Below are 27,189 nucleotides of genomic sequence, written 5' to 3' on the forward strand. Positions count from 1 at the left end.
CCAATGATCTTGAGCCACTTGAATCAAAGAATATTGGTTTTATTGTGAGCTGTAACTGGCACTTTACAATTCCAACCATTTGAAGTGGCGCAGAGGTATTGCATTTCACCACAGATGATTTAAAAAGTGCTACACTTTTCCAACCCCTTGCACTGCAGTGACTTGAAGCTTTGCATCATAACTTGTACATGATTTCTTGTCATGAATTTCACACCATTTTGTCGTCGGCCACTGTCATTGCAGCATGGACAGTGATTGCCTCCTATTCTGGACAGTCTCTCTCCTTGGGTGTTGTGCGGTATGTCAGTATATTGCTCCTTCCTGCTCCAACCCCACTGAGAACGTTCCAGTGATTAATATGTGCTTGACTATTTCCCTCACACCGAGCATTTTCCTGCATCCCTTTCCCGTCTGCTTATGCTCCAATCTGTATTATCTGCTTATGTCTGTATTTGAATATTGAACTAGAATTGCCCTGCTAGATATCAGCTCTAACAATTTTGGAACCAGTTATTAATGTGTTAGTATTTTATGTTGCTTTCACTTTTTCTTTCAAATTTAGAGCACCCAATTTTATTTTTTTATTTTTCCCAATTAAGGGGCAATTTAACTCGGCCAGTCCACCTAACCTGCACATCTTTGGGTTGTGGGGGTGAAACCCACGCAGACATGGGGAGAATGTGCAAACTCCACAAGGATAGTGACCCAGGGCCGGGATTCGAACCTGGGTTCTCAGCGCCGCAGTCCCAGAGCTAACCACTGCGCCTCATGCCGCCCATTTATGTTGCTTTCACAAAGGATCTCCAGCCACTTTTGTCTAAGTGAGCAGATTGTAACTTCAACTAAATGTATGATTATTTTTTAAAAAAACATTTTAAAACAGAACTGACAACATTTTGTTTTTGTTACAATAAACATCTCTCACATTTGTACTTCCATCCTGGAACCTGGGATTTGAATCATAGAAGCAAAGGAGTTTAAAATTCAGAATAAGACATTTGTCCATTTTACTGCTAGCATAATCTAAAACCAATCCCACTGCTCTGTGGTTTTGCTGTTGTCCAATATCTTCCACTGCTTCAAATCTTGTTCCAATTTACCCTTAAAATATGTGTAGTGGTCTCAGACTCTACCACTAAAACATTCCTTGATCCAACAACTGTGAAGAAATATCTCAATGTGTTCATTGTTGATTTTAAATTAATGATCCCATCACTGACTAAAATTGTATTAAATTTGTCCGATACAACTTTCAATGACCATATGTTAGGGCAATCTGCACAATTGTTCAATGTCATCTTTTAATACACCTATATTCTCATTTCCACAATCCGTTTGTAAAAACTGATGCAAAATAATTAATGTATTTCCTGTAATATCTTCACATTCCACAATGAGACTCGCTTCTTCATTTCCAAACAGCTCAACTGTTAATTTTCAATACTTCTGTATGCTCTATTTGCTTTCATGCCATCTGCTAGCTATATTTCGTATTTCCCTTTATGTACTGTTGCTTCACAGCCCCAGGTTCCCAGGTTTCATTCCCGCTTGGGTTACTGTCTGTGAAAAGTCTGTACTTTCTTCCTGTGTCTGCATGGCTTTCCTCCGGGTGCTCTGGTTTCCTCCCACAAGTCCGTAAAGACGCGCTTGTTGCGTGAATTGGACATTCTGAATTCTCCCTTGTCGTATTCAATATTTTCCCCTCTTCTTGACTGTGATAGAGAAATTCAAACCGCATTCATTAGGTAAGCAAAACGGAACTTTATTTACGAATTAGAACTGACTGCTAGCAGTAATGGCTGAGAATTGAAGTCTGAAAGCAGTCAAGTACAAACTACTGAGTCCGTCCCAAGTCTGCGATAGTACAGAAGAATAAGGGAAAGGCCATCATAAGGAATTGTTCCATTTTAGAAATTGTTCTTTTTGCTCGCGAGGGGAGTGCTTAAGGGTGGGTCAGTGATGCATTTGGGGTATGACATATCCCAAAAAGCAGGATCCTGTCCAATCAATGGGGAGCCATGGATATGCTTTAGTGCCGCATATGAAATAGGTTCCATTGTAGGCTGTAAAATCATCAGCTGATGTCATCCAGGGGATTGTATTGGTACGTTGCATCTACTTTGCCCCATTAACTTTCCTTTCCCTGATTTATTAAAACATATGGAACCTTGAACATTATACGAGTGGACAGAGAGGGAGGGTGGAGTTAAGGCATGATTATAGGTAGGTTGATACGAAGCTGAAAATTTAGTCATGTCATAGCCAGCAGATCTCCATATTTTCATATCCCCCCCCTATCTCCCCTGATGCCTGTTTGATTTTGTCGTAAAATCCATTCAACTGTTTCTGCGGTATGAAAGGGGAGGGATTGGAGAGGTATTTCTTCCCTTGAATGGATGGGGATATGGGTACAAACCCAACACTTGCTAATATTCAATTTTTCGGCGTAAAGATATGACATATGTAAATAGGTATTGGAAAGCAGGTCTCGTTTAGTTCATTTTTTTACTACCGAGTGGCCATTAAGGCTAAGTAGTCCAGAAAGTCCAAAAATTATACTTAAGATCTTCATCCTGTGTTCTCGTCTGGGTTGGAGACTATCTTCTTGCAATCGGATAGATGTATCCAACTTGAACGTCCTTCAAGTTTGACCGAAGTTGGCGTCGTCAGTAGTACGAGGAATGGTCCGGTCCAGCGTTGTCCTAGTTTCTTTCTGTCCCAGTTTTTTACCAACACGTGGTCTCCGGGTTTGACCACTGGATATCGAGGGACGGCTGTCCCTGTCGTTACTGGGAGATGTGCCTGTTTTACCTGTGAGTGAAGAAACTTCAAAGAAAGTGTTAATTGATTCAAATAGTTCTGCATTTGTTCCCCCATCAAATGGAGGTCTACTCCCTCTAGGGGTTTTTCATGGGCATCCCAGGGAGTCCTCATTGGCCGACCATAGACTATCTCTGCAGCTGACAGTCCGGTCCGCGAATGGGGAGTCACTCGCATGTGAAACAGTGCCAAGGGTTATACTTTTAGCCAATTTAACCCAGTTTCTTCAGTTAATTTAGATAATTTTTCTTTTAAAGTCCCGTTGGCTCTTTCCAGAATTCCTGCTGCCTGCGGGTGATACGCGCAGTGCAGTTGCTGTTTAATTACAAGGGCTTTGCACAATTCAGTATTGATCCGAGCTACAAAATGTGGTCCATTGTCTGAGCTCACCATTTTGGGTACCCCAAAACGAGGAATGACTTCCGTTAACAACAACTTCACTACTGTATGTGCCGTACAATTAGTGGTGGGGAAGGCTTCAATCCATTTACTAAACACATCGATTATTACTAAACAATATTTATAACACTGTGCTTTTGGCAATTCAATAAAATCAAGCTGTATACAAGCAAAAGGATCATCTGGCAAGGGGGTGGTTCCCGGAAGACCTTTACTCTTATTATGTTTCATGCAAATGACGCATCGATCCAGCCTCGTTTGCGCTGCTGTATTCAAATCTGGGTGCCACCAAGTTTTTAGGAGTAGCTGTACCACTCCCTCCTTGCCAAGATGGGTACAAGAAATCAAATAATTAACAAGTAACGGCAATAAAGAATTCGGAATACAAACTTGACCAACTGGAGTCAGCCAGAGGTCTCGTGTCAAGGAGTGCGAACACCTCATTGACTTCCATAGTGTTCGCTCAGAATCAGAGGCGTCCCTCTGTAAATTTTGAACTTCAGCTATCTCTGGCATGCCCGTCGTCCGTAATGCAGGTACCTGGTTTAAAGCCTGATTAGCCCCACTGGGAACAATTAAAGAGGTTGATGAAGCTGCAGTTTTAGCAGCACGGGCATTTCCTAATTGAACAGGAGTGCCACCCTTCGTGTGCGCAACGCATTTAATAACTGCCAATTGACGGGGTAGCTGAATAGCATCGAGGAGATTTTTAACCCAAAGAGCATTTTGAATCGAAAACTTTGCTGTTGCCAGAGGCGGCCAAAATCATGGGTCACGCCAAAGGCATACCTAGAGTCAGTGTAAACATTAGTACTTTTGTCTGTGGCCAAAATACATGCTTGAGTAAGGGCGAATAGTTCGGCTTTTTGTGCAGAGACGGGGGTCTGGAAGGCTGCTGCTTCCTGCACGTCAGTGTCGGTTACCACGGCATATCCCGACTGTGGGACGCCAAATGGGGAAATGGAAGAACTGCCATCAACATAAAAAATTAGATCTGGATTATCAATAGGCCTGTCTGTTAAATCCGGGCGAGGTGCGGTAAGGAAGTGATTCCGAAGCAAACAATCGTGTGGTGGGTCTTCAAGGTTATCGGGGGGCTGTTCGAGGAACACAGCAGGATTTAAGGTTGAACAATAATGAAAAGAGAGGTAAGGGTTTTGCAATAGTGAAACCTCATAGCGTTCAATCGCGCTTGAGTCAGATGCTGGGTTTGCTGAGACGTTAGGAGAGCCACGATAGAGTGTGAAATATACACTTGTACTGGTTGGTGAAGGGTTAGATTGGAGGCTGGTTAGACAGGATCTAATTTCGTAGAATAGTAGGCGACCGGGCGACGCCGGTCACCGTGTTCTTGTGTAAGAACACCAGTGGCGCATTTATCAAGAACATTATCAAGAACAGGGGCCTCACGGTAGCATGGTGGTTAGCATCAATGCTTCACAGCTCCAGGGTCCCAGTTTCGATTCCCGGCTGGGTCACTGTCTGTGCGGAGTCTGCACGTCCTCCCGTGTGTGCGTGAGTTTCCTCCGGGTGCTCCGGTTTCCTCCCACAGTCCAAAGATGTGCGGGTTAGGTGGATTGGCCATGCTAAATTGCCCGTAGTGTAAGGTTAATGGGGGGATTGTTGGGTTACGGGTATATGGGTTACGTGGGTTTAAGTAGGGTGATCATTGCTCGGCACAATATCGAGGGCCGAAGGGCCTGTTCTGTGCTGTACTGTTCTATTAACGTACAGCTGAAAGGTCCGTCATACATAGGTCGTCCTAGCGCTGGGGCGGTAGCCATGGCGTTTTTCAGAGTAATAAAAGATTACTTTGCTGAATCAGGTAGTTCAAACTTAAGAGGAGCATTTTGAGAGGAGTACGGAGTTAATTCTTTAGTATGCACAGTAACTCGGAATCCATTGTCTGCAAAAGTTCACTAATCCTAAAAAGGCTCGCACCTGCTTGGGCGATGTAGGAAATGGGGTCTGCAGTATAGGAATAATGCGTTCCTGAGTAAGGGAGCGATCAGTAGCACTTATTAGGACATCCAAAAATTTGACTTGTCGTTGACCTTTATGAACTTTAGCGGGCGGGATCACATATCCCCATGAATGGAGACGGATGAGCAGGTAAAAGGTGTCACGCTGGTTAGCGATGAAATCAGGGCTGGCAAGGAGTAAGTCATCAACATATTGAATGATGGTGGAGCCACCAGGAGGTGCTAATGTCGCTAACTGGGAGTGACCAAACGCCATTCGGATGGTCTACCTATCTTAGGAACTGGAAGAATCGGGGTGTTACAGGGCGATTGGCATGGTATCAAAATTCCCTGTTGAAGGAATGATTGAATCATGACCGAGACTCCTTTTTCAGCCTCGGGCCGCAAAGGATACTGTGAAATTGAGGGCAAGGGCATATCAGGTTTGATTCTAATAACAACGGGAGGGACATTAGTGAGACCAACTTCGTGTTTGGAGGCTGCCCATAAATCTGCAGGTAGTTCAGAAGTCGTAGATTGGGTTGAATGATGATGGTGCAGTGTGCCAATGAGGACAAATGGGCGTTTAAAATATTCTAACGTGCCTGCGGGTAGGGTTTGACTATCATTAAGGAAAGGATCAGCTTGTCCTCTTAGTGCCGCTGCCAGAAATCCCAAGGACTTGGCACTGTAACCTTCGTTGATAGAAAGGGTCACGTGGGGTGACATAAGTCTCGACTGATGCCATAGGCTGTGGGGTAAATCGACAAGAAAGGCAGACCCTTTTTTTGTCTTGGTAAATGCTCTCCAAATCGGGCGAGCATACTGTATGATCGTAGCAAAGAGTGACATGTGGATTGGGAATATCTAAGGGAGGTGAAAAGTGTGAGGGATCAAAATCAATCGACCACCACTGTGGAGTAGTGAATAGGGGAAAGTTTCGAAGCTGGGCCTGCGGGATAGGTGATATGGTAATGCCGTTATCAAGGCTTGGGTCACTATACTCTCTCAGTTGGACTCTATCGGGTGTTTTAATAGCTGTGCCCAAGTGTCAATAATCTTTTGTAAGACCTCCTGCAGTTTTTAGATTTTTACTTTTTTTAAACAGTGGTACTCAGGGTTAACGTTAGCTGCCAGCATAGAACACAGAGCAATCAGACGCAGGCTCAGAAGTTATTAAATCTTGCAGCTGGTGACCTCGTATTTGAGACAGTTCTATAAACATTCCATTATCAATGCGATGTATTACCGCTCCGAATTTACAGTGTCTGTCTGCCTAATAAGGTCAGGTGTCGTTAGTTGTTGTACATCTTTACTGCGAGAAGGCTATGAGTGGGACATATTTCAGTCAATTTTCAATATTTGCTATTTAACCAGTTTTTTGGAAAGAGACATTACTGGATGTTTATTATTTCTTTTTATTTCAAATGAACTGAACCACCGCTGAGTCTATCTGGACAGCCTGAAACGATCTGAAATTATTTTAGACAAGAATCCATTGTTAAGTTCCTAACCGTAATCTTGTAATGACTTCGCTCCCCTTTTTTTCATTTTGGGAGATTTGTTATCCTCAGATATTCCTGAACAAAAACTAATGGAGTGTTTTGGTTCTTTTCCATATGAAAAATGAAATGAAAAATGCGCATTCCGTTTTCAAGATCTGTCAATTCTATACCCAATTTTAATTCTTTATCCTGCCAGCTGGCTAACAAGGAGGCATCCTTCAATTTTGGACAGTATTCCCTCCATAGAGCAATTAACTTTATAGCAGTTGACGCCCTATTATTTTCCCAAATCACTTGTTGAGCTTCTATTACTGTTGATAGGTCTTTAGTTGTTCACACAGCGTTTGCAGTACGCTGCCATTTAAAAAAGTTGTATCTAAAGTTTTACCCATTGCACCCTTTGTCTGATGCCAGATGGTCCTTCCGATTACAATTTTAACAATTGATTAAGGAAATTACGTGTGTGATGTTTTATGTCAGGGTCCGCACGCTTTTTGCCCTGTTTATGTGTTATTAAGCAGAGTTATCCGCATCTGCAGGAGATTATAATTTAAATCACGGAGTAATCGCGCTCCATGCAAACCAATTAACAGCTCGAAGGTGACACTGCAAAGATTCTGTGTCACCCGCCTTCCAAAGTTAATGGGAACCTTTTATCGCGAAGGTTTCAAGTAATAACAAAGACCATGTTGGCATCGATATCTCTTTACCTCTTTCAAATCATCACAGCTTGAAACATAATTTTTAAAGTCAAAGTCTGAAAAATGAAATATGAATTCTTTCCCTCTCTCTTATCTATCTCTCTCCCTCTCTACATAACTCTGTCTGTCTTTGGAACTCTTGTTGCTCTTTCTCTTTATCTGCCTACCTCTCCATCTCTGCCTCCCCCTGACTCGCTCTCTTTCGCTCTCTCTAACAGTTCCTGTCTCTGTCGCTGGCTCTCTCTCTCTCTCTCCTTCAATCTCTTCCTCTGTCTCTCTTTCTCTCTCTTGGATTCAGCCCTTGTCCTTGGGGACAAATTTTGAACAAACATTTTTCATTCTCCTTCGAAAACTTTATCTGTGTTATTCCATTTAAGTCAATTTGCACTGATTAATCTTAGAGGCATTAGCTGTTCTCTGAGATGTATTTCTTCGTTTGTCAATTCAGAAAAGACCAACTGTCTGTTGAAATGGTTAATGTTTCCTGCAGAATCTGTTTTCCCATCATGCCATTATTTGCTTCACACAATACCGCACCCTCTGTGTACCCAAACAGTTGCCTGAATGTGGCGACTAGGGGATTTTCACAGTAACTTCATTGCAGTGTTAACATCAGCCTACTTGTGACAATAATAAAGATTATTATTACTAATTTAAGTTGTGCCCAGAGCTAATGCAGAAACTCCTTTGCTGCATCGGAGGGAAGTCTTGATTTGATGCTTTAGAACATAGAATAGTACACCACAGAACAGCCCCCCCCCCCCCCCCCCCCAACCTTACTTTTTAGGACACTACGGGCAATTTAGCATGGCCAATCCACCTAACCCACACATCTTTGGACTGTGGGAGGAAACCAGAGCACCCGGAGGAAACCCACACACTGGGAGGACGTGCAGACTCCGCACAGACAGTGACCCAGCCGGGAATCGAACCTGGGACCCTGGAGCTGTGAAGCATTTATGCTAACCACCATGCTACCGTGCTGCCTTTAGTAACAAAGGAATCAGCTAATAGGTTGGCAAACTGGAGTGGAGACCCTGAATTTGGCATTATTGAAATGAAGTTTATCCATTAAACTCTATACATTGAATCCCCTTTCACTTTTTATCTGTCTCCAATTAGCAGATACCCCACTGTGACCTGTTAAATAATTTTGTTGCTTAGTTTGTTTTTATTCATTCATGGGTGTGGGCGGGCTGGCTAGGCCAGCATTTATTACACATTGCGAAGGTGGTGGTGAACTGCTTTCTTGAACCGCTGCAGTCTATGTGGTGTAGGTATACCCACAGTGCCTTTGGGAAGGAGTTCCAGGATTTTGACCCAGCAACAGTGAAGGAACTGCGATACATTTCCAAGTCAGATGTGAGTAGCTGGGAGGAGAACCTCCAGGTGATGGGTGTTCCCATATGTCTGTTTCCTTGTTCTTTGAGATGGTAGTGGTCGTGGGTTTGGAAGGTGCTGTCAAAGGAACCTTGGTGAATTCCTGAAGTGTGCCTTGTAGATGGTACACACTGCTGCAACTGTGCATTGGTGGTGGAGGGAGTGAATGTGGATGGTGTCAAGCATCTCCAGTGTTGTTGAAGCTGCACTCATCCAGCCAAGTGGAGAATACAGTATTCCATCGCACTCCTGACATGTGCCTTGTGGGTGAGGCTTTGGGGAGTCAGGAGGTGAGTTACTCACAGGATTCCTAGCCTTTGACCTACTCCTGTAGCCACAATGTATGGCTCACCCATTCAGTTTTTGGTCACCGTTAACCCCTAGGATGTGAACCGTGAACTGAAGAATTCCAAAGGGGAGTCGTATTGGACTCAAAATGTTAACTGTTTCGCCACAGATGCTGCCAGACTTGCTGTGTTTTTCCAGCACGTTCTGTTTTTATTTCAGGTCTGCAGTATTTAACTTTTATACTCCACTAAGTTTTGCATTGATCAATTCAATATAGTAATAGAAAAGGACAATGTTGTGATCACTTTTTCATTGTTAACCTATTTTCACATCAGTCTGGAATGTATTGCTAAAGTATTCTGCACATGTAAAACTTTTTCTCCATTTTTCAAATGCCTCTAGTTCACACTGAAAATTGTGCCATTTCCATTTATATTTCTGAACTGCATCTGTATGGATTTTTGTTGCAACACCTAACAGCATCCGCACTCCAGTGCGCTGAGATTCCTTCAGTAACTGCCACACCACCCCCTCCTCTCTCCAACTATCATCTGAAAATGTTCAAACCTACATGTTTAAGTGCTTAGTCCTATCCCAATCTAAACTGTCTCCATTTGCAGCTCCTCTGTCACATCCCACTTGTTTACTTTTGTTGCTGCACTTTCTTCCTGTTTCTTATTTTCATTTTTTCTATCCCTTGTCTTTTCTGCAGCAGTGTTGTTATCTTTCACTATCTCATGTCCTCTTTCTTCTTTGATAAATGACTCACTGTTTACGCTTGGATTTGAAGCAGATGGCTTAGTTGAAATAGAGGAAATTTTATTCAAGGACAGTTAAGGATCCTAAGTAACAAAAAGGTGGGAAATCTCCATTCACTTTGTGCTGAGTCCACAGTATAAACTGCCTAAAATTGTAGTCTTGCATTTCTGAGTGTATAAGAATGATGAGTAGAAATGTTCAGCTGCCATAATGTGAGTGTGTCTCTTAAGACAAAGTAGGACGTTTGAACAGCAGCTCTCTGTGCTAGATCTACAGAGGATGTTTATTGTTCAAAAAAGAGAATGTCCTTGAGAGATCAAAGAATCTCTTTTTGGAGTTAAAAAAAACAATAAATAAACTATTAGATTAGTTGGTGCATTCTATAAGTCATCAGATAGTGAGGAGAAAATAGATAAGCAGATTTAAAAATAAATTAGTATGGTGCAAGAACTATACAGTGATAATGGGGAATTGTAACTGTTCCAGTATTCAGGTGAAGGAGGCTCCTTGGGGTGAAGTTGTTTCAATGGAGAATGTGATAATTGGGAAGCATCTTGGGAAGGTTTAGATCAGTTATTGAGAAGGACAAGGAACAATCTAGAATTTAAAAAAATTAACTGGAAGTGGACTAATTTTAGAAAGCAGTATTAGGGGTCCGCTCTGGAGTCAGACTGGCCGGTAACAAGGGAGAAATGGGTAGCCTTTAAACAGCAGCTGATTCGGGTACAGTCTGGGTACGTTCCAATAATGGGAAAAGAAAGGACAACCAGAACCAGAGCTCTCTGGATGACAAAGTTGAAGAACGAAAGGTTCAGAAAAGAGGAGTGTATGAAAAATGTCAGCTTGATATCCCAAGGGAGAATTAGGCTGAATTTGTGTACAGAGGAGATAACTAAATTAACATGTGGAACAAGACAGTCCAAGAATAGATTGACAGCTAACTCGAAAAAGAATCCGAAGATCATCTAGAGGCATATTAACATTTAAAAGACTGATCAAGGTCCTTGATCTAAGCAGGGATCAAAATGAAGATCGATTGGAGGCAACAGCAAGCATGTCAGTGGAACTAAAGGAGAACTTTGCATCATTGTGGAACGAAAGGAGTACTTTGCATCATTGGTAATGGAGAAATTCAGTTTCCCTGAGAAATTCATCAAAATAGTTAAACAGATTCCTGATTGCATGCTCATGGGTGCCCTGGATTATGGTGAGTCGTCTGACCCATTTCCAGTCCCTAATAGAGGGCGGGTATGCCAGTACCAACCCTCTTCAGCATGTCTTTCTCCACCATGTTCTCCGATGCCATCCATGATGGTGGTCCTGGCATTGATATTGAATATCGCATGGACAGGAAGCTGCACAATCTGAGACTCCAGGCAAAGATCTTCGCGATTCCTGTTTACCAGTACCGTGCACGAGCTGTTGGTTCCAACATGTGGGACGAGACATGGGTTGGAGAACAAGCCTGTACTAAATTATATGCAATAACTCACCGTACATATGCAATAACTCACCGTACAATCAGAAGGAAGAAAATTGATGTACCTGAGGAAGTGAGCAAACGAATATGAGGGACAGTAGGACCTTGAGGGTAATATGTTCACAGACAGAGAACAAACAGGAGAGCAAAGCATGGCTCGGGGGATGGTAGCCTCGTGGAGAATAGTGAAAAGGATGCTGGGCTAAAAATGTGCCCAGGATAAAGAGAGCCAATTAGGATAATTGACCAGGTCAGGAGGTGTGTAAAATGACCAATGGGAAGTTTGTATGCGAATCTTGATGTAATTTGACGTATATCTCCAGAGTTCTTTTGTTTGAGAGTCTCTTTATCCTGTGAGCTGCAGAAGACAGTATGTGTGTCCTGTGGCTCTATGGATTGAGTCAACCTTGCAAGTTAGTTATTATTAAATGATATGATACCTGCAAATCCATCTCAGATTTTATTGAATCTAGACTGACAGCAAATTAACCAGGAATTAACATACCAACCTACTCGAGGAAAGACCTATCTCAAGCCAAAGGTTTCAATCCATGACCAGAAACTGCCAGCATTAGATAAGTTCACTCATCTCTGCAGCGACACTTTTGAACTGTTTCTGTTGATGACGAGATAAGTGTAAGAATTGTCAAACCAAGTTGACATTTGGCAGACTTTGATCATCAGTCAGGGGACAAAGAGGAGCAAATCTGCCTGCCAAACTAAAAGGCTATAGAGCGTTCACAGTGCCAGGGTCCCACTTTCGATTCCCAGCTTGGGTCACTGTCTGTGCGGAGGCCTCGCGTTCTCCCTGTGTCTGCGTGGGTTTCCTCCGGTTGCTCCAGTTTCCTCCCACAAGTCCCGAAAGAGGTGCTGTTGGGTAATTTGGAAATTCTGAATTCTCCCTCCATATATCTGAACAGTTACTGGAATTTGGGACTGGGCTTTTCACAGTAACTTCATTGCAGCGTTAATGTAAGCCTACGTGTGACAATAAAGATTATTATTATTGTCCCGCCCACCCTGCTATACGCATATGGAACTTGGGACTGTGAACAAGCATCACTTCCAAGAAACTCAACCATGTTTACTGGAGCTGCATTTGGAAGCCTTTGAAGATCAGATAGTGAGACAAAATACCAGGCACCAAGGTGTGCAACTGAATTGGGATGGTCATGTAACCAGAATGCATGACACTGCTTCATCATAGAATCCGTCATAGAATTCCTACAGAGGCCATTTGGCCCATTGAGTCTACATAGACCTTCCAAAAATATCATGCTACCTAGGCCCAATTCCCCCACCCTATCCCTCTAACCCCATAACCTCACCTAACATTTGGACAGGAAGAAGCAATTTTAGCATGGCACATCCACCTAACCTGCCATGTTTGGACTGTGGGAGGAAACTGGGGCACCCAGACAAACCCCATGCCTGGAGGAACCCCCACGCAGACTTTGGGCGAAGTGCAAACTCCACATAGTCACTCAATGTTGAAATTGACCCTAGGTCTCTGACGCTCTTGAGGCAGCAGTGCTAACCAAGCAAATGTTCTATAGAGAGCTGAGTCTAGGGCGCAGACTCATGGTGGTCAAAGGAAGTATTACAAGGGCACTTTGAAAGCTTCACTTAGTTTTGATATCAAGTCCTGGGAGTAGTTCTCCCAGAGTCATTGCACCTGGCACAAACAAAAAAGATGGTCCGACCTCCTTCAATAGCAAATGCAAAATAGAGACAGAGAGAAAACACAAGGAAAGGAAATCCCAAGCAAGCAACTCGCTCCGAACTCAATTATCTGCAATATCCTGTTCTATTTGCAGCAGAGCCTTCTAGGCCCAGATCAGCCTTGGTAATCATCTACATATGCACAGGAACCCTACCAAACAACCCAGATGATGAAAATGATCACATTTGCCTTGAAGGATGAACAATAAGATGAACTGGTTAAGCTGTGTTGTTCTCATTAAAGCAAAGGTTAAGAGAAGATTTATTATACTTTGGGTTTGGATAGAAGAGTAAGTAAAGAAAAACAATTTCCAGTGGATGGTGGGTCGAGGGCACAGATTTAAGCTGATTGGCAAAAGTACTGGAGACATGATGGAAAACTTTGTTCTGCAATTTACTCGTATTTGGATTGCACTGTCTGACCAGATGGTGGATACAGATTCAATAGTGACCTTCAAAAGAAACTGGATAAATACTTGGAGAAAAATTGCAGGGATATTGGGAAATAGTAATTGTGTGGGACTAACTGGATTGCTCTTGCCAGTGGCCTCCTTCTGAGCTGCTCAATTCTGATTCAAGACATTGCGTACAAGAATGAATATCAATTCTTATTCAGCAATATCACCCCCATCAAATAGCCAGTTTTAAGTACAGGGGCTTCTTTGCCACAGGACATGAATTGGTATTGAGCTCTTCCAAAAGCTTTTGAGTTTTCTGTGGCACCTTTTGCAGCAGTAGGATAGTTTTCCCTTAACTAGGGCATGCAAGTAATTGGGAAGGTTTTCTTGTGCACCTTGGGCATGACACAGGAGAAAAATAGGACCTGATTTATCAGTTTATACTTGTTCAGTTTTCTATGTCATTTCATTAGCCTTTTGTGCAGAGAAATTCTAGCTTTTTCATGCACCTTTTTAATCTTCCCTTTTAGGTTTTCTCGTTTTCTGGGGAATAGTTTTCATGGTGTCAACAACCTTGGTTATGATATTTAAAAAGGAGAACTTGGGACAAACATCGCTACATGTTTCTCAGCAAGGAATCAAGGAAACCTACAAGTCGCTCATCTGTATAGTAAAGTTACCTGCTGTCTTAAGTTTTTGCATCATGTTGCTGACAGCAAAAGTAAGCTGATTTAACTTAAATGGTTTAGAAAAATCTTAAATCTTACTGCAAATATTTTGTGATATATTTGAGTTTGAGTGGTAACTTGCAGTTTGATAAATTAATTTTCAGCTTGTTAATCACAAAGCATTTTTAAGCATTTTTAATCAGTGACTAGTCCATTTGTGAATGAACTGATTTGAAATAACTGAATATAACTAACATTACACTGAATCATTTACTATATTGGTATGCCATTGTCAATTAACATTTTATGGAATCTTTTCCTGTTTTGTCTATGGATTAGCTTTGCTTTTAGCTTGTTTTAAAAAAAAAAAAACAATTTTGCATACTCAATTAATTTTTTCCAATTAAGAGGCAATTTAACATGGTCAATCCACCTACCCTGCACATCTTTGGGTTGTGGGTGCGAAACCAATGCAAACAGTCGGAATCGAACCTGGGACCTTGGCGCCGTGAGGCATCAGGGCTAACCCACTGCGCCAACGTGCTGCCCTCGCTTTTAGCTTGTTAATGCTAAAAAATAAATTTAAATTGCAATGTTCAAAAGTGTTTGAGCGAGGGGGCAGCACGGTGGTGCAGTGGTTAGCATTGCTGCCTCATGGCACCGAGGTCCCAGGTTCGATCCCGGCTCTGGGTCACTGTCCATGTGGAGTTTGTACATTTTCCCCGTGTTTGCGTGGGTTTCGCCCCCTCAACCCAAAGAAGTGCAGGCTAGGTGGATTGGCGACGCTAAATTGCCCCTTAATTGGAAAAAAATTAATTGGGTGCTCTAAATTTATAAAAAGAAAAAGAAAGTGAGTTGGATTAGTTTTTGCTTTCATTGGCCAAGTTAAAAAAATGTTAGGGTAGAATATCTGTGAGGCACAATTGGTGATCTGGATGTGAAGTACATCAAATTGCACTAATTTTGAGAAGTGATCTCCTGGAGGCTACAGCTGTAAATGCAAATTTACAGTTTTAACACGTCTGTTTATAATATTAACTTTTTTTTAAATATACAGAATAACCATTTAGTTATGTTAATAAACAGCAGTTAACCTTTTAATAAATAAAATATTTGAAAGCCTTTAAAACATGCCATTAGTTCCTTCGCTATCAAATGAACCATCTTAATATAAAATGTCCATGAAGCCTGCAAATGGATGCAATTATCAGAAACTTGTAAAATCAATTAATTCAATTTGGGGGGGTGGCCAGTTTTCTAGGCAGGCCAGCTTCTAGCTGATGTATTTTAAACTAGTGCAAACAATGTAGAAACCCAAATTCAGCTGAATGTAATTTTCATTTAATATTCTACCGAGTTTTGCTGATTGAATTGCACCACAAAAAAAAGTGCAACTGAGCAGAAACTCCCTGCCAATGTTTATTTTTTAAATTAATTTATGGGATGTGAGCATCACTGGCTGGACTTGCATGTATTGAGAGTCAACCACATTTCTGTGGACCTGGAGTCACATATAGGCCAGACCAGGTAAAGACAGCAGATTTCCTTCCTTAAAAGACATTAGTGAACCGGCAGGGTTTTTATGACACTGTGAGTAACGGTTTTATACCATGTCAGTATTTCTTGTTTTGAATGGTCTTTTCTTTGGTAAATGAGTGTGCACTTCTAAAACACACTATAAACATTTTTGTGTATCTGCATATAAAACAAGATCTTTCATGGCGAGAGTAATTTCAAGTATTACTGCAGGGAATTTAAGAGGGTTCGCCTGGTCGTCCTTTGTAACTTCAGCAGACATACAGTTTACATGATATATCTGGTGTAAAACTACGATGCTCGATCATGAAAGCCCTCTGGATGAAATTCCTGGAGTACTATTTTAGTGGTGCTACAAATGGCCACAGATATTAAGAGGAATATGAAATTCAGCAGTAAATTTCTTAGTTGCTTCTGACCAGCACCAAAATCTAACAATTGTGCAAGTTCCTTTTATTTTTGGATACTATATTGCTCACATTTAGTCCACCTGGGTCCATCTTGATTTTCAAGTAAATATCCCAGCTGATGAGTCAATTATAACCCAATTATCTCGTTTTCATAAAAGTTGTCATAATGGTTAGCTTGGAGGGGTGTCTTCGTCGGTTGTTAACTTAGAAACAAAAGTATATGTTAGATTTGTATAATTTATAACATTTTCATATGTAATTAGAGTTGATTGTTGATGACTTTCATACAATCCAAAAAATAATTATGCAAGTGTTGAAGCTGTTTATTTTATGTTGCACATTGCCCCAAGACAGTCAAGTACATATTTCAGGCTGTACAGTAAAAGAGCAATCAACTGAACATGCAGGGCGCAATTCTCCGCACTCACGACGGTGCAGAGAATAGCGTGGCTCGTATAATTTTACGGCCACGCTCGTCCGACGCCCTCCCGCTATTCTCCCCCCCCCCCCCCCCCCCCACGCCCGACTCCCGATACGAATCGCTGCCGCCGTTTTTTTACGGCCAGCAGCGATTCTCAGCTGTCCGATGGGCCGAGTTCCGAGCCCTTTACAGCTGTTTTTACGAACGGCAAACACACCTGGTCTGGCCGTTCGTAAAAACGGCCGTAAAGTGCCGATTTTTAAAACCATGGCACCGATTGGCATGGCAGTACCACAGCCGTGCCAAGGGTGCCATGGGCCCGCGATCGGTGGGCACCGATCGCGGGCAGCGGGTCCGATGCCCGCGCACTCTTTGTCCCTCCGCCGCCCCCCTGTATCACTTCGCGGGGCGGCTGAGGGGCATCCCGGCCCGCGCATGCGCGGGTTTTGCGCAAATGCACGATGACGTCATCCACGCATGCGCGGGTTGGAGTCTTCCAATCCGCGCATGCGCGGCTGACGTCATATGACGCGTCAGCCGGCGCAAACTCTGGCAAGCGGGCTTAACGAAATTCGTTAAGCCCGCGATGCCGGAGTTTACGGCGGTGGCATGCTAGCCCCGACCGGGGACCAGAATCGGTTCCCGGTCGGGGAGGGGGGGCTGGCGTCAAACCCGCCCGGATTTGACGCCGGCCTTACGATTTCTCCCCCTCTGGGAGAATCGCGCCCGCAGTGTCAACAAAACTGACTTGAGCTTTAAGTAAATATGTTTTAATTTCTGAGACACGAAAATTAGTACTTTAAAACTGAATGTTTCAGAACTCTGAACTTCATTTTTTTCCTGATTGCTATTGACTAATTTTTAATACCATCTATTTATGTGGCTGGCCCAGTTAAACTTGTGATCACTGGTGACCCAAGGAAGTTAATGATGCTGGGACTAGTGTATAAGTAGGGTGGACTTTAAACTAAATATTGGGGGAAAGGGATAATTTGAGAGGAGGTGTGATAAATCAAAGGGAAACAATGAGGTATTAGAGTAGGGGAGCAATTTCTTTTATTTCACAGGATGTAGGCATTGCTGGCTGGGCCAACATTTATTGCCCATCCCTAATTGAGCAGGTAGTGGTGAGCCTCTTTTGTTTTTTGAACCTGCATTCCATGTTAGCACAAATAGAAATAACAGCATGACCTGATGGGCATTACAGACACATGGTTAAAAGGTGACCAAGGCTGGGAGCTGAATACGGAAAGGTATTTGACATTTTGAAAAGACCAAGCTCGGAACAGGTGCTGGAGTAGCTCTATTGGGTAAGGATGTCATGAGTACAGTAGTGAGAGCTTAGCTTGAAAGAGCAAGATGTAAAATCAGTTTGGGTTAAGAAATGGGAAAGGCAAGAGGTCACTCGTGGAATGGGTTTTTCGATCCCCGAACAGCAGTTACACTAAGATGGAGTCTACAGGAAGAAATAAATGGGGCACATAAGAAATGTACCACAATAATCATGGATGACTTTATGGGTGAATTAAATAAGTAAAGGACCTTGGAAAATGAGTTTGAGTGTATTCAAGACAATTTCTTAGAGCAGTATGTTCTAGAGCCAACCCAGGTGGCAGGCTACTCTAGACCTGGTAATGTGCAACGAGACAAGATTAATCAATAACCTCATGGTAAAAGTGTCTGTTGTTGATCATAGCATGAACCTCGTTAATTTTGAAGGAAAATGTGGATCTAAGATTAGCATTTAAACCAAAGTAAAGGTAACTGTAAGGATGCGAGGATAGAGTTAACTGATGCAGTAGAGTTATAGTGGCAGAATTTTAAGGAGATATTTAATGGCCTCAGCAAAGACTTATCCCAGTGAGAAAGAAAGATTCTTTGAAAAAGATACATAATCCATGGTTAAAAATAGGAGGTTAAGGATTGTTATCAAGTTGAAAAAATACTGCACAAATCTGCAAAGATTAGGTAGGTCAGAAGATTGGTCAGATTTTAAGAACCAGCAAAGAATGACTTTTTTTTAAAATGGAGGGAGAAAGTAAACTATAGCTAGCTTGTAATATAGAAACGGATAGCAAGAGTTTCTACCCATATTTAAATAGCCATATTTAAATAGGAATAGAGGAACTAACTCAGTATAAATGCAAAATACTGGAGATTTGCAACAAAAACAAAGTGCTGGAAAACCGCAGCAGTTCATCTTCTAAAGAATAGCTATATTGGACTTGCAGCATAACTGTTTTTTCTTTCCACCACTGTTGTCTGATCTGCTGAATTTTTCCAGCACTTTCTCTTTTTCATACTAAAGCTTGTATTGGTCCTCTAGAAGGTGAGTCTGGGTATTTGATAATGAAAAACAAGAAAATGATGGAGTTGTTGAACAGGTATATTGTTTTCACTGGAGAAAACTTTGAAAACTTCCCAAAAATATTTGAAACGGAGGGAGGAATTTAAACCAATCCCCATTTCTAGTGAGAAGGTGTTGGGGAAAACAATTTGACCTAAAATTTGACAGGTCCCCAGGACAGGATAGGGTGTTAAAAGAAGTGGCTGCAGAGATAGTTGATGCATTGGTTATTATCTTTCAAAATTCCTTAGATTCTGGAAATGTACCAGCGGATCTGAAAATAGAAAATGTAACACCTTTATTCAAAAGAGTTGGGAGACAGTCAGGCCAGTTAGCCTAACATCTGTAATTGGGAAATTACCAGAATCTAATATTAAGGTGCTTATAGCAGAATACTTAGAAAATCATAATACAATCAAACAGGTTTTATAAGTAGGAAGCATGGTGGATAAAGGGGAACCTGCACATGTGGTATACTTTGATTTCCAAAAGGCATCTGATCAGGTGCCACCATCAAATGTTAATACACATGATGCAAGGTGTCACATATTAGCATGGATAAGGGATTGGCTAGCTAACAGCGGTAAAGAGTAAGGATAAAATAAGTCATTTTCAGGTTGGCAAGCTGTAACTAGCAGAGTGCCACAGGATCAGTTTGAAGGCTATTTACAATCTTTATCAATGACCTGGATAGAGGGACTGTATGTATGCTAGCTAAATTTGCCGATGACATCAAGATAGGTCGGAAAATAAGGTGTCACTAGAAGGCAGGGAGTCTGCAAAGGGACTTGGATGGGTTAAACGAGTAAACAGAAATTTGGCAATTGGGAGTATCAAGTGGGAAACTGGACTTGTCCACTTTGGCAGGAAGAATAGAAAAGCAGTACAACTATTTAAATGGAGAGAGATTGCAGAACTCAGCGGTCCAGAGATATCTGGATGTCTTGGTACATGAATCACAAAACATTAGTATGCAGATACAGCAAGTAATTGGGAAGGCAAATGGTGTTTATAGCACTGAAAGGGCATTTAACAGTGACTTGTTTCTGTGCTGTAATTCTATTTGTTACTATTCATAGTGCAACTTTCTAAAATTCTGAAATTAACTGTAAGGAACCATTTTCCATATTCTTGATATCCGAGGCTTAATTGTTATCTCAGCGGCAAATAGAAACGGCAAAGTTTTGAAATCAAGTTTGTTATCCACCTGTGCACTTTCATGTCGGTACTGCATTCTGGATCAGCTTTGCTGCAGACTCTGGGTCCACAATTTCAAAATGGTCTAAAGTTGTTCCAGAGCAACCTGACTCATGGGCTCATGTATCACATCACCAGAAGTTTACAAGTAGCAGGGACATTTTTTGATGATGGCAATACTTGAATACTTATTTTCTGAACCTGTTCATAACATTTTAATGATCAATGTAGCTGAACCCGAGTCCCTTTAATCGCTGCTGTTTCCAGAAGGATAGAAGGGGTTCCAAGTGAATGACCTCTTATTTGCCTACATTGAAAACCATTTTCCACAGTTTTGCCTTCTCACTTAATCTATCAATATCTCTTCCATTTACACTATTACAATGCTGCCTATTTTTGTGTCTTCTGCAAATATGATCATGTGCCTTTCTATATTCCACCATCTAAGTTGTGAATAAATACAGTGATTAGTTGATGCCCCAACACATCCTTGCAGGATGGTTGAAGGACCTCCTTCTGTGCTGTAAAATTCTGACTCTATGACTGCTAATCAGTCTTCCAATTCAAATACACGCCCAACATCCCTACTTCCAGTCTCCTTCCACTCATCCAATTTCCTAACGAGGTCTATAATTTTCCCCCCATTCCAATTCAATTTTAGTTAATTCTCTCTTACGAGGGAATTTTATCAAATGTCTTCTGAAGTCAATATAAAATTCTTAAGCATTCCCATGTCCATTCCTTTATTCACCTCACAAATTCAATCCGGTTTACCAGGCATACTTTGCCAGAAAGGAGATGCAGAGCTTCCCAGCAGAGCCACCTTCCACATTGCTGGAGGATAGGCTAACGACAGGGGGACTGGAGATGGGGGTAGTGCCAGCAGTTTACGGGGCTATTTTGGAAGAGAAGAAGGCAGCACTGGAAGGGATCAAGACAAAGTGGAAGAGTTGGGAGAGGGTATGGAGGAGGGGTTCCTCTGGTGTAAGGTGCTCCAGAGGGTGAACGCCTCCACCTCGTGCGCTAGGTTGGGACTGATACAGCTGAGGGTGGTATATAGAGCACACCTCACAAGGACGAGGATGAGCCAGCTCTTGGGGGGGGGGGGGGGGGGGGGGGGGGGGGGGGGAGCGCAAATCATGTTCATATGCTTTGGTCCTGTCCAAAGCTGGAGAATTACTGGATGTTGTAGCCTTCGCCTTATTGATCGCCCAAAGGCGGATCCTGATGGGGTGAAGAGCAACCTCTCCACCCTGTGCCCTGGCGTGGCGGGGGGACCTGCTAGAATTCTTGACTCTTGAGAAGGTCAAATTTGAACTGAGGGGAAGGATGGAAGTGTTCTACAATTCATGAGCGTTATTCATTATGCACTTTTGAGAATTGGATTACATCGAACATTAGGGGGTGGGGGGGTTGGGAGAGTTGGGGGGAGGGTGACTGTGTTGATGGGGATTATGGGTGATTCCTGATTCCTTTTTGTTATTTGTTTATGTTGACATGCCGGCTAATGTTTGGGGGTTTGGTGGGAGGATGGGATCAGTGTTATTGATATGGGCATTGACATTGCATTCGTTACTGATTATTGTTAATTGTTGGGTGTAAATTTGGGAGAAAATGTGAAAAAAGAAGAATAACAATATTTATAAAAAAGTTTTACCAGGCATAACCTACCCACAAATCTATGCCGATTCTCTATTCAACTGAGAATTTTCAAGGTGATTGAATGCCCTCTCCTTAATTATAGACTCTCTAACAATTCCCCAACACAGCTGTTATGCCAACTGGTCTCTAATTCCCCAGTTTCCCTCTGTCACCTTTCTTAAATAGAGTGCTATGAGCAACTTGCCAATCAAAGGAACGATTCCTGAATTGAGTACTTTGGGAGTTTGTATTTGGGGAATTAACAATGTTCTGAACTACTTCCTTTAAAACCCTGAGATGGAAACCAGATGATCCTGGGGATTTGCTGATCTTTAGTCGCATTGTTTTATTCTTGATTCTTTTTCACTTTAATTCTGGTGAGTCACCATCCCTAAAGCATTTTTCATTTCCTTGGGATGTTAAGTAATCATTCAACATGATCACTGTTTCCTCATTTTAAGACCATAAGCCATTCGGCCCATCACGTCTGCTCCACAATTCAAAAAAATCATGATTGATCTGATATGACCATCCTCAACTCCACTTTACCACCTTATCCCCATAGCCCTTGATTCCCTAACTAATTAAAAATCTGTCTATCTCAGCCTTGAACACATTTAACCACCCAGCCTCTATAGCTCTCTGGGAAAAATTTCCACAGGTTCGCTACTCTGACAAAAGAAATTCTTCCTCATCTCTATCTTAAATGGGATTATGCCCTCTGGTCCTAGATTCCTCCACAGGGGAAACAACCTCTCAGCATCTACCCTGTCAAGCACGCCTGAGAATCTACCCTGTCAAGCACGCCTGAGAATCCTATATGTCTCAATAATGTCATACCTCATTCTTCTAAACTCCAATGAGTACAGGCTCAACCTACTTAACCTCTCCTCATAAGAAAGTCCCTCCATACCCAGGATCAACATACCAAACCATATCTGGACTGCCTCCCAATGCCAGCAAATCTTTCCTTGGAGAAGCGGACCAAAACTATTCACAGTATTCCAGCTGTAGTTTAACCAGTGCCTCGTGTTTTAGCAAGACTTCCCTATTGTTATACTCCATTTCTGTTGAAATAACTGTAATGTTCAGAGTGAAAATTTATCAGTTTTCAAGTGGTCCAGGATGCCCCTGACCATCCTCTTCTAATATAATTTTTAAATTATGTTGATATTGATATCCCCTCCAGATTTATTTTCATACTCCAACTTTGTAGCTCTTGCAATCTGATTCATCACGTTTTTCTGTTCTTTGCAGCCTCCCCAGTTTCCAGGATCCATGCAACATTTTGCATTTCCTATTGAAAAGAAGTTTCATAGTCGATACTCTTGTTTGAGCATTTTCTTCCAAAAAGAGTAGTGAGAAAAATCAACTTAAAAAACACCTTTGCTAGACTTTTATTCACCTCTTTCCTTTGAGTGCTGAAACTACAAATATTTTTGTAATGTATATACAAAAATTATATCAATATCAGGGATGGGCAATAAAAATGCTGGCTTCCCCAATGGTGCCACAACTCATGAAATAAAAAAAAAAAACTATGTTGTTGTGACAAATAACATTTCATGCAATTTATGTGTAATCAATGATCTGTTGACAGTTGAAAATCATTTTACTATTGGTCACCCAAATTCCACTCTAACTAGTGATCTCCCATTGGGAATTTACTCAAATATGACGAGACAACCATCAAAATTGAAATGAAAAGCTAGACAGAACATGAGGACAATGTTGAAATAAATGCTTGCAGTTGCATAATGACTGTGATCTGTGTGTTTAGAGTCACAGAAATTTGAACCAAATATTTACTGCTTCATTCAGGAAAGTTCGTTTTTTGTTAGAATGTAATGCAAGATAAGATATGTTTTTAAATCTGAAGAAATATTTTTATAGAGTATGTAAGTTGTTAAGTTTTCAATGACCACATTTACAGATTGGATTCTCAGCTGCTGATGAAGTAACTGGACTGAAGTTGGTTGAATTTGGTGTGCCTAAAGAGCAGTTGGCTATCCTTGCAGTGCCTATGGTTCCTCTGCAAATATTATTACCATTTGTGATAAGCAAATACACAGCAGGTCGAAAACCTCTGGATGTCTTTTACTGGGCAATGCCATTTAGGTAATGTATCCTTCTCTTTGATTTGAAAGGCGGTGGGCACAAAAAGTGAGGATTCGGATATACATTTTAATTTTATTGTCAACTGCATACACTAATCTCAGTCTTCAGTACAACTGACAGAATATTGTCAAGTCCCATAGCCTTCGCAGTACTCACATGGAGTGAATCGAATTGGCTGGAGACTGGCATCTGTGATACTGGGGACCTCTGGAGGATGCAGAGACTGATCAAGCGTGTGACACTTCTGGCTGAAGATTGCAGCAAATGACTCAGCCTTATCTGAAGCACTGATGTGCTGGGCTCCCTCATTATTTTCGTTAAAATATTTTTATTAAGGCATTTTGCAGGTACATTAAATACAACCAAGACCAGAATAAGAACAAACAGGAAACCTCATAAATAAATAACACCCAACACGCCCAGGACATCTTAACTGTCATCGAAGAAGTCATTAAACGGCTTCCACCTCTGGGGAAACCCATCCACTGATCCTCATGGCAAACTTAATTTTTTACAGCCTAAGGAACTCAGCAAGTTCGCTCACCGTAAACCCCAGCTTTGGCGTCCCCCGAGTCCCTCCACTCCGGGCTACCTAGGAGGCACGGCCAAGACGTCAGCCTCCCTTGCCTTCTGGACTCCTGGGTCTGCGACACTCCGAATATCACCACTTCTGGACTCTGGGCCACCTTCACCTTCAGCACCTTGGGCATAACCTCGGCGAACCCCTGCCAGAACCTCTTCAGCTTCAGACATGCCCAAAACATGTGAGCATGGTTCGCAAGCCGCCCCGCGCACCATCCACAGCTATTGTTCTTTCCGTGTCTGTGTGGGTTTCCTCCGGATGCTCTGGTTTCCTCCCACAGTGCAAAGATGTGTAGGTTAGGTGGATTGGCCATTCTAAATTGCCCTTCGTGTCCAAAAAGGTTAGGTGGGGTTACTGGCTTATGGGGATAGGGTGGAGGTATGGGCTTAAATAAGGTGCTCTTTCCAATAGCTGGTGCAGACTCAATGGGCCTGCTCATCCTGGTCCTATGCGCCCTATGCACTACCTTGAATTGAATAAGACTAAGCGTAGCACACAAGGAAGATGCATTCACCCTCCTCAAGGCCTCCTCCCACAACCCAGTCTCCATTTCCACTCCCAACGCATCCTCCCACATCCGTTTAACTTCTCCTATTGGGGCTCCCTCCCAGTCCATTAACTCCTTGTAAATCTCATATACCTTACCCTCACCCACTCCTGCTTTCATTGCCACCTTGCCCTGTAGCCCTGGGGGCGGGAAGTCGGGAAAGGACGGCACAAGCTTCCTCACATAATCACGTACCTGTAAGTACCGGAACCCATTCCCACTGGGCAGCTACTCTTCCAATTCCTCTAAAATTGAAAAGCTTCCCCCCCCCCCCCCCCCCCCCCCCCCAAAACAAAAAGGTCCCCAAACCACTTGATCCCTGCCCACCACCACCCTCTAAAACCCCTGTCCAAGCCCGCCGGTGCAAATCCATGATTCCCGCAGATCAGTGCCAACACCAAGGCACCCTCCAACCTCTGATGCTGCCGCCACTGTCCCCACATCCTCAGGGTTGCCACTGCCACAGGGCTCGTGGAGTACTTGGCCTGTGAGAATGGCAGAGGCGCTGTCAACAATGCCCCATAGCTTGTGCCCTTACAAGAGGCTGCCTCCATCGTCTGCACCCGCCCCGACAGCAACAACGGGAGCACGTCACACCTCTTTAAAATCTCCCTCCAACTGCAGCAAATTCAATTTATGTAGTTGTTCCCATCCACGTGCCACCTGGATGCCCAGGTACCTAAAGCTCAATCCCATCACTTTAAATCGCAGCTCGCTCAGCCTCCTCTCCTGCCCCCTTGCCTGGATTGGGAAGACCTTGCTCTACCCCACGTTTAACTTGCATCCGGAAAAACAGCCGAATTCCTCGAAAATGGTCATAATTCTCCCAATACCTCCCAGTGGATCCAATATGTAAAGCAGCAGATTGTTCACGTATAGCGAGGCCTTATGCTCCACCCCGCAATATTCCCCCTCCAGCTTCTTGACACTCCTAAGCGCCATTGCCGGTGGCAGCAAAATCGCCAAGGCAAAAAGCAATGGGGAGAGTGGCCCTGCCCCCTCGTCCCAAATGCCCCGTATTCACCTGATTCGTCCTTACATTCTCTACCAACGCCCTATAGAGCAACCGGACCCAGTCTACAAACCTCTGCCCGAACCGTCTGAGTACTTCCCACTGACACTCCCATTCCACCCAATCAAATGCCTTCTCCGCCTCCATAGCGACTGCCACCTCCACATCCTGTCCCTACAGGGGCATCTTTATTACGTTTAATAACTGCCTAATATTAGCCGACAGATACCTTCCCTTTTCAAACCCCGTCTGGTCCTCCCCTATCACTTCGGCACACAGTCCTCAATTTGCAAGGCCAAGACCTTTACCAGCAGTTTGACAGCCGTGATATTCTCCTGTACCTTGGAGAACTCCAAACCTATGTAGTATTTGCCACGCCTCCATGGGTCTAGCCCCCACAATGCGCTCCATAAGCCCCTTCAGCTCCTTCGACACCCTTCCCCGACCGCGTCTCGACCTGTCCAACCCTGGCTCATTGATCGTTTTAAAGTGTCCCCCCCCCCCCCCCCCCCCCCCCCCCCCCCCAAAATAATCATCCAGTGTGAGTCCAGGTCCGGGATCTTCCCCAACACCCGACTCATGAATTCAACATCGTCGCAATTTGGGGCATAAACGTTCACCAAGACCACAGGCATCCCCTCCAATTTCCTGCTCACCATCACAAACCCCCCCCCCCCCCCCCCCCCCCCCCCGCATCTGCCACTATATTCCCCACCTCAAATGCTACCCGTTTATTTATCAGCACCACCACCCTCCGCGTCTTCATATCTAATCCTGATTATAAGACTTGCCATACCCCACCCTTTCTTTAGTTGAAACTGGTCCGCCTTCAAACTCCTCCCGATGCGTGACTGTTTGACTGGACCATTCAGCCCTCTCACATTACATGTGACCAGCCTGACCTAGGGCACTCAATCCCCGCCTCCGCTGCAAGTCGGCCATATCCCTTCTTGGGCCAGACTGCCCTCGGGTGTCCACCATCACCATTCCCTTCTCCACTACACCACAACAGCCTCACCTTTGTCAGCAGCCCACCCCCTCCCCTAAACAAAACAGCAATTCCATCCCCCTCAAACACTCTAACCAACTCCTCACCCCCACTGCGCTCCCATTAACTAACCTGCCCATCTAGCCTGGCAGTCCCCGCCCATGGTGCCAAACATCCCCCCTCTCCCCCGCAACCACCGCTCGTACACTTTCATAGTGCAAACAACAATAACGTAAGAAAAAGGTCCCAATAACGTAAGAAAAAGGTTCATGTTCCTCCAGCACCCCACCACAGAACCCCACAAAAAA

At 43.1% G+C, this 27,189-nt stretch overlaps 1 protein-coding gene across 2 annotated transcripts in view; it reads left to right on the plus strand.

The window, feature by feature from the left end:
• Nucleotides 1–27,189, plus strand: part of slc33a1 (solute carrier family 33 member 1) — a 47,105-nt gene that overhangs the window by 10,999 nt on the left and 8,917 nt on the right. For both annotated transcript variants that reach the window (XM_038815755.1, XM_038815756.1), the window contains 2 exons: nucleotides 13,944–14,134; nucleotides 23,567–23,751. In XM_038815755.1, coding sequence (XP_038671683.1) covers nucleotides 13,944–14,134; nucleotides 23,567–23,751 — 376 coding nt within the window. The remainder of the gene's footprint in view (nucleotides 1–13,943; nucleotides 14,135–23,566; nucleotides 23,752–27,189) is intronic.

Source organism: Scyliorhinus canicula, chromosome 13, assembly GCF_902713615.1.
Source record: "Scyliorhinus canicula chromosome 13, sScyCan1.1, whole genome shotgun sequence".
Taxonomy (NCBI): domain Eukaryota; kingdom Metazoa; phylum Chordata; class Chondrichthyes; order Carcharhiniformes; family Scyliorhinidae; genus Scyliorhinus; species Scyliorhinus canicula.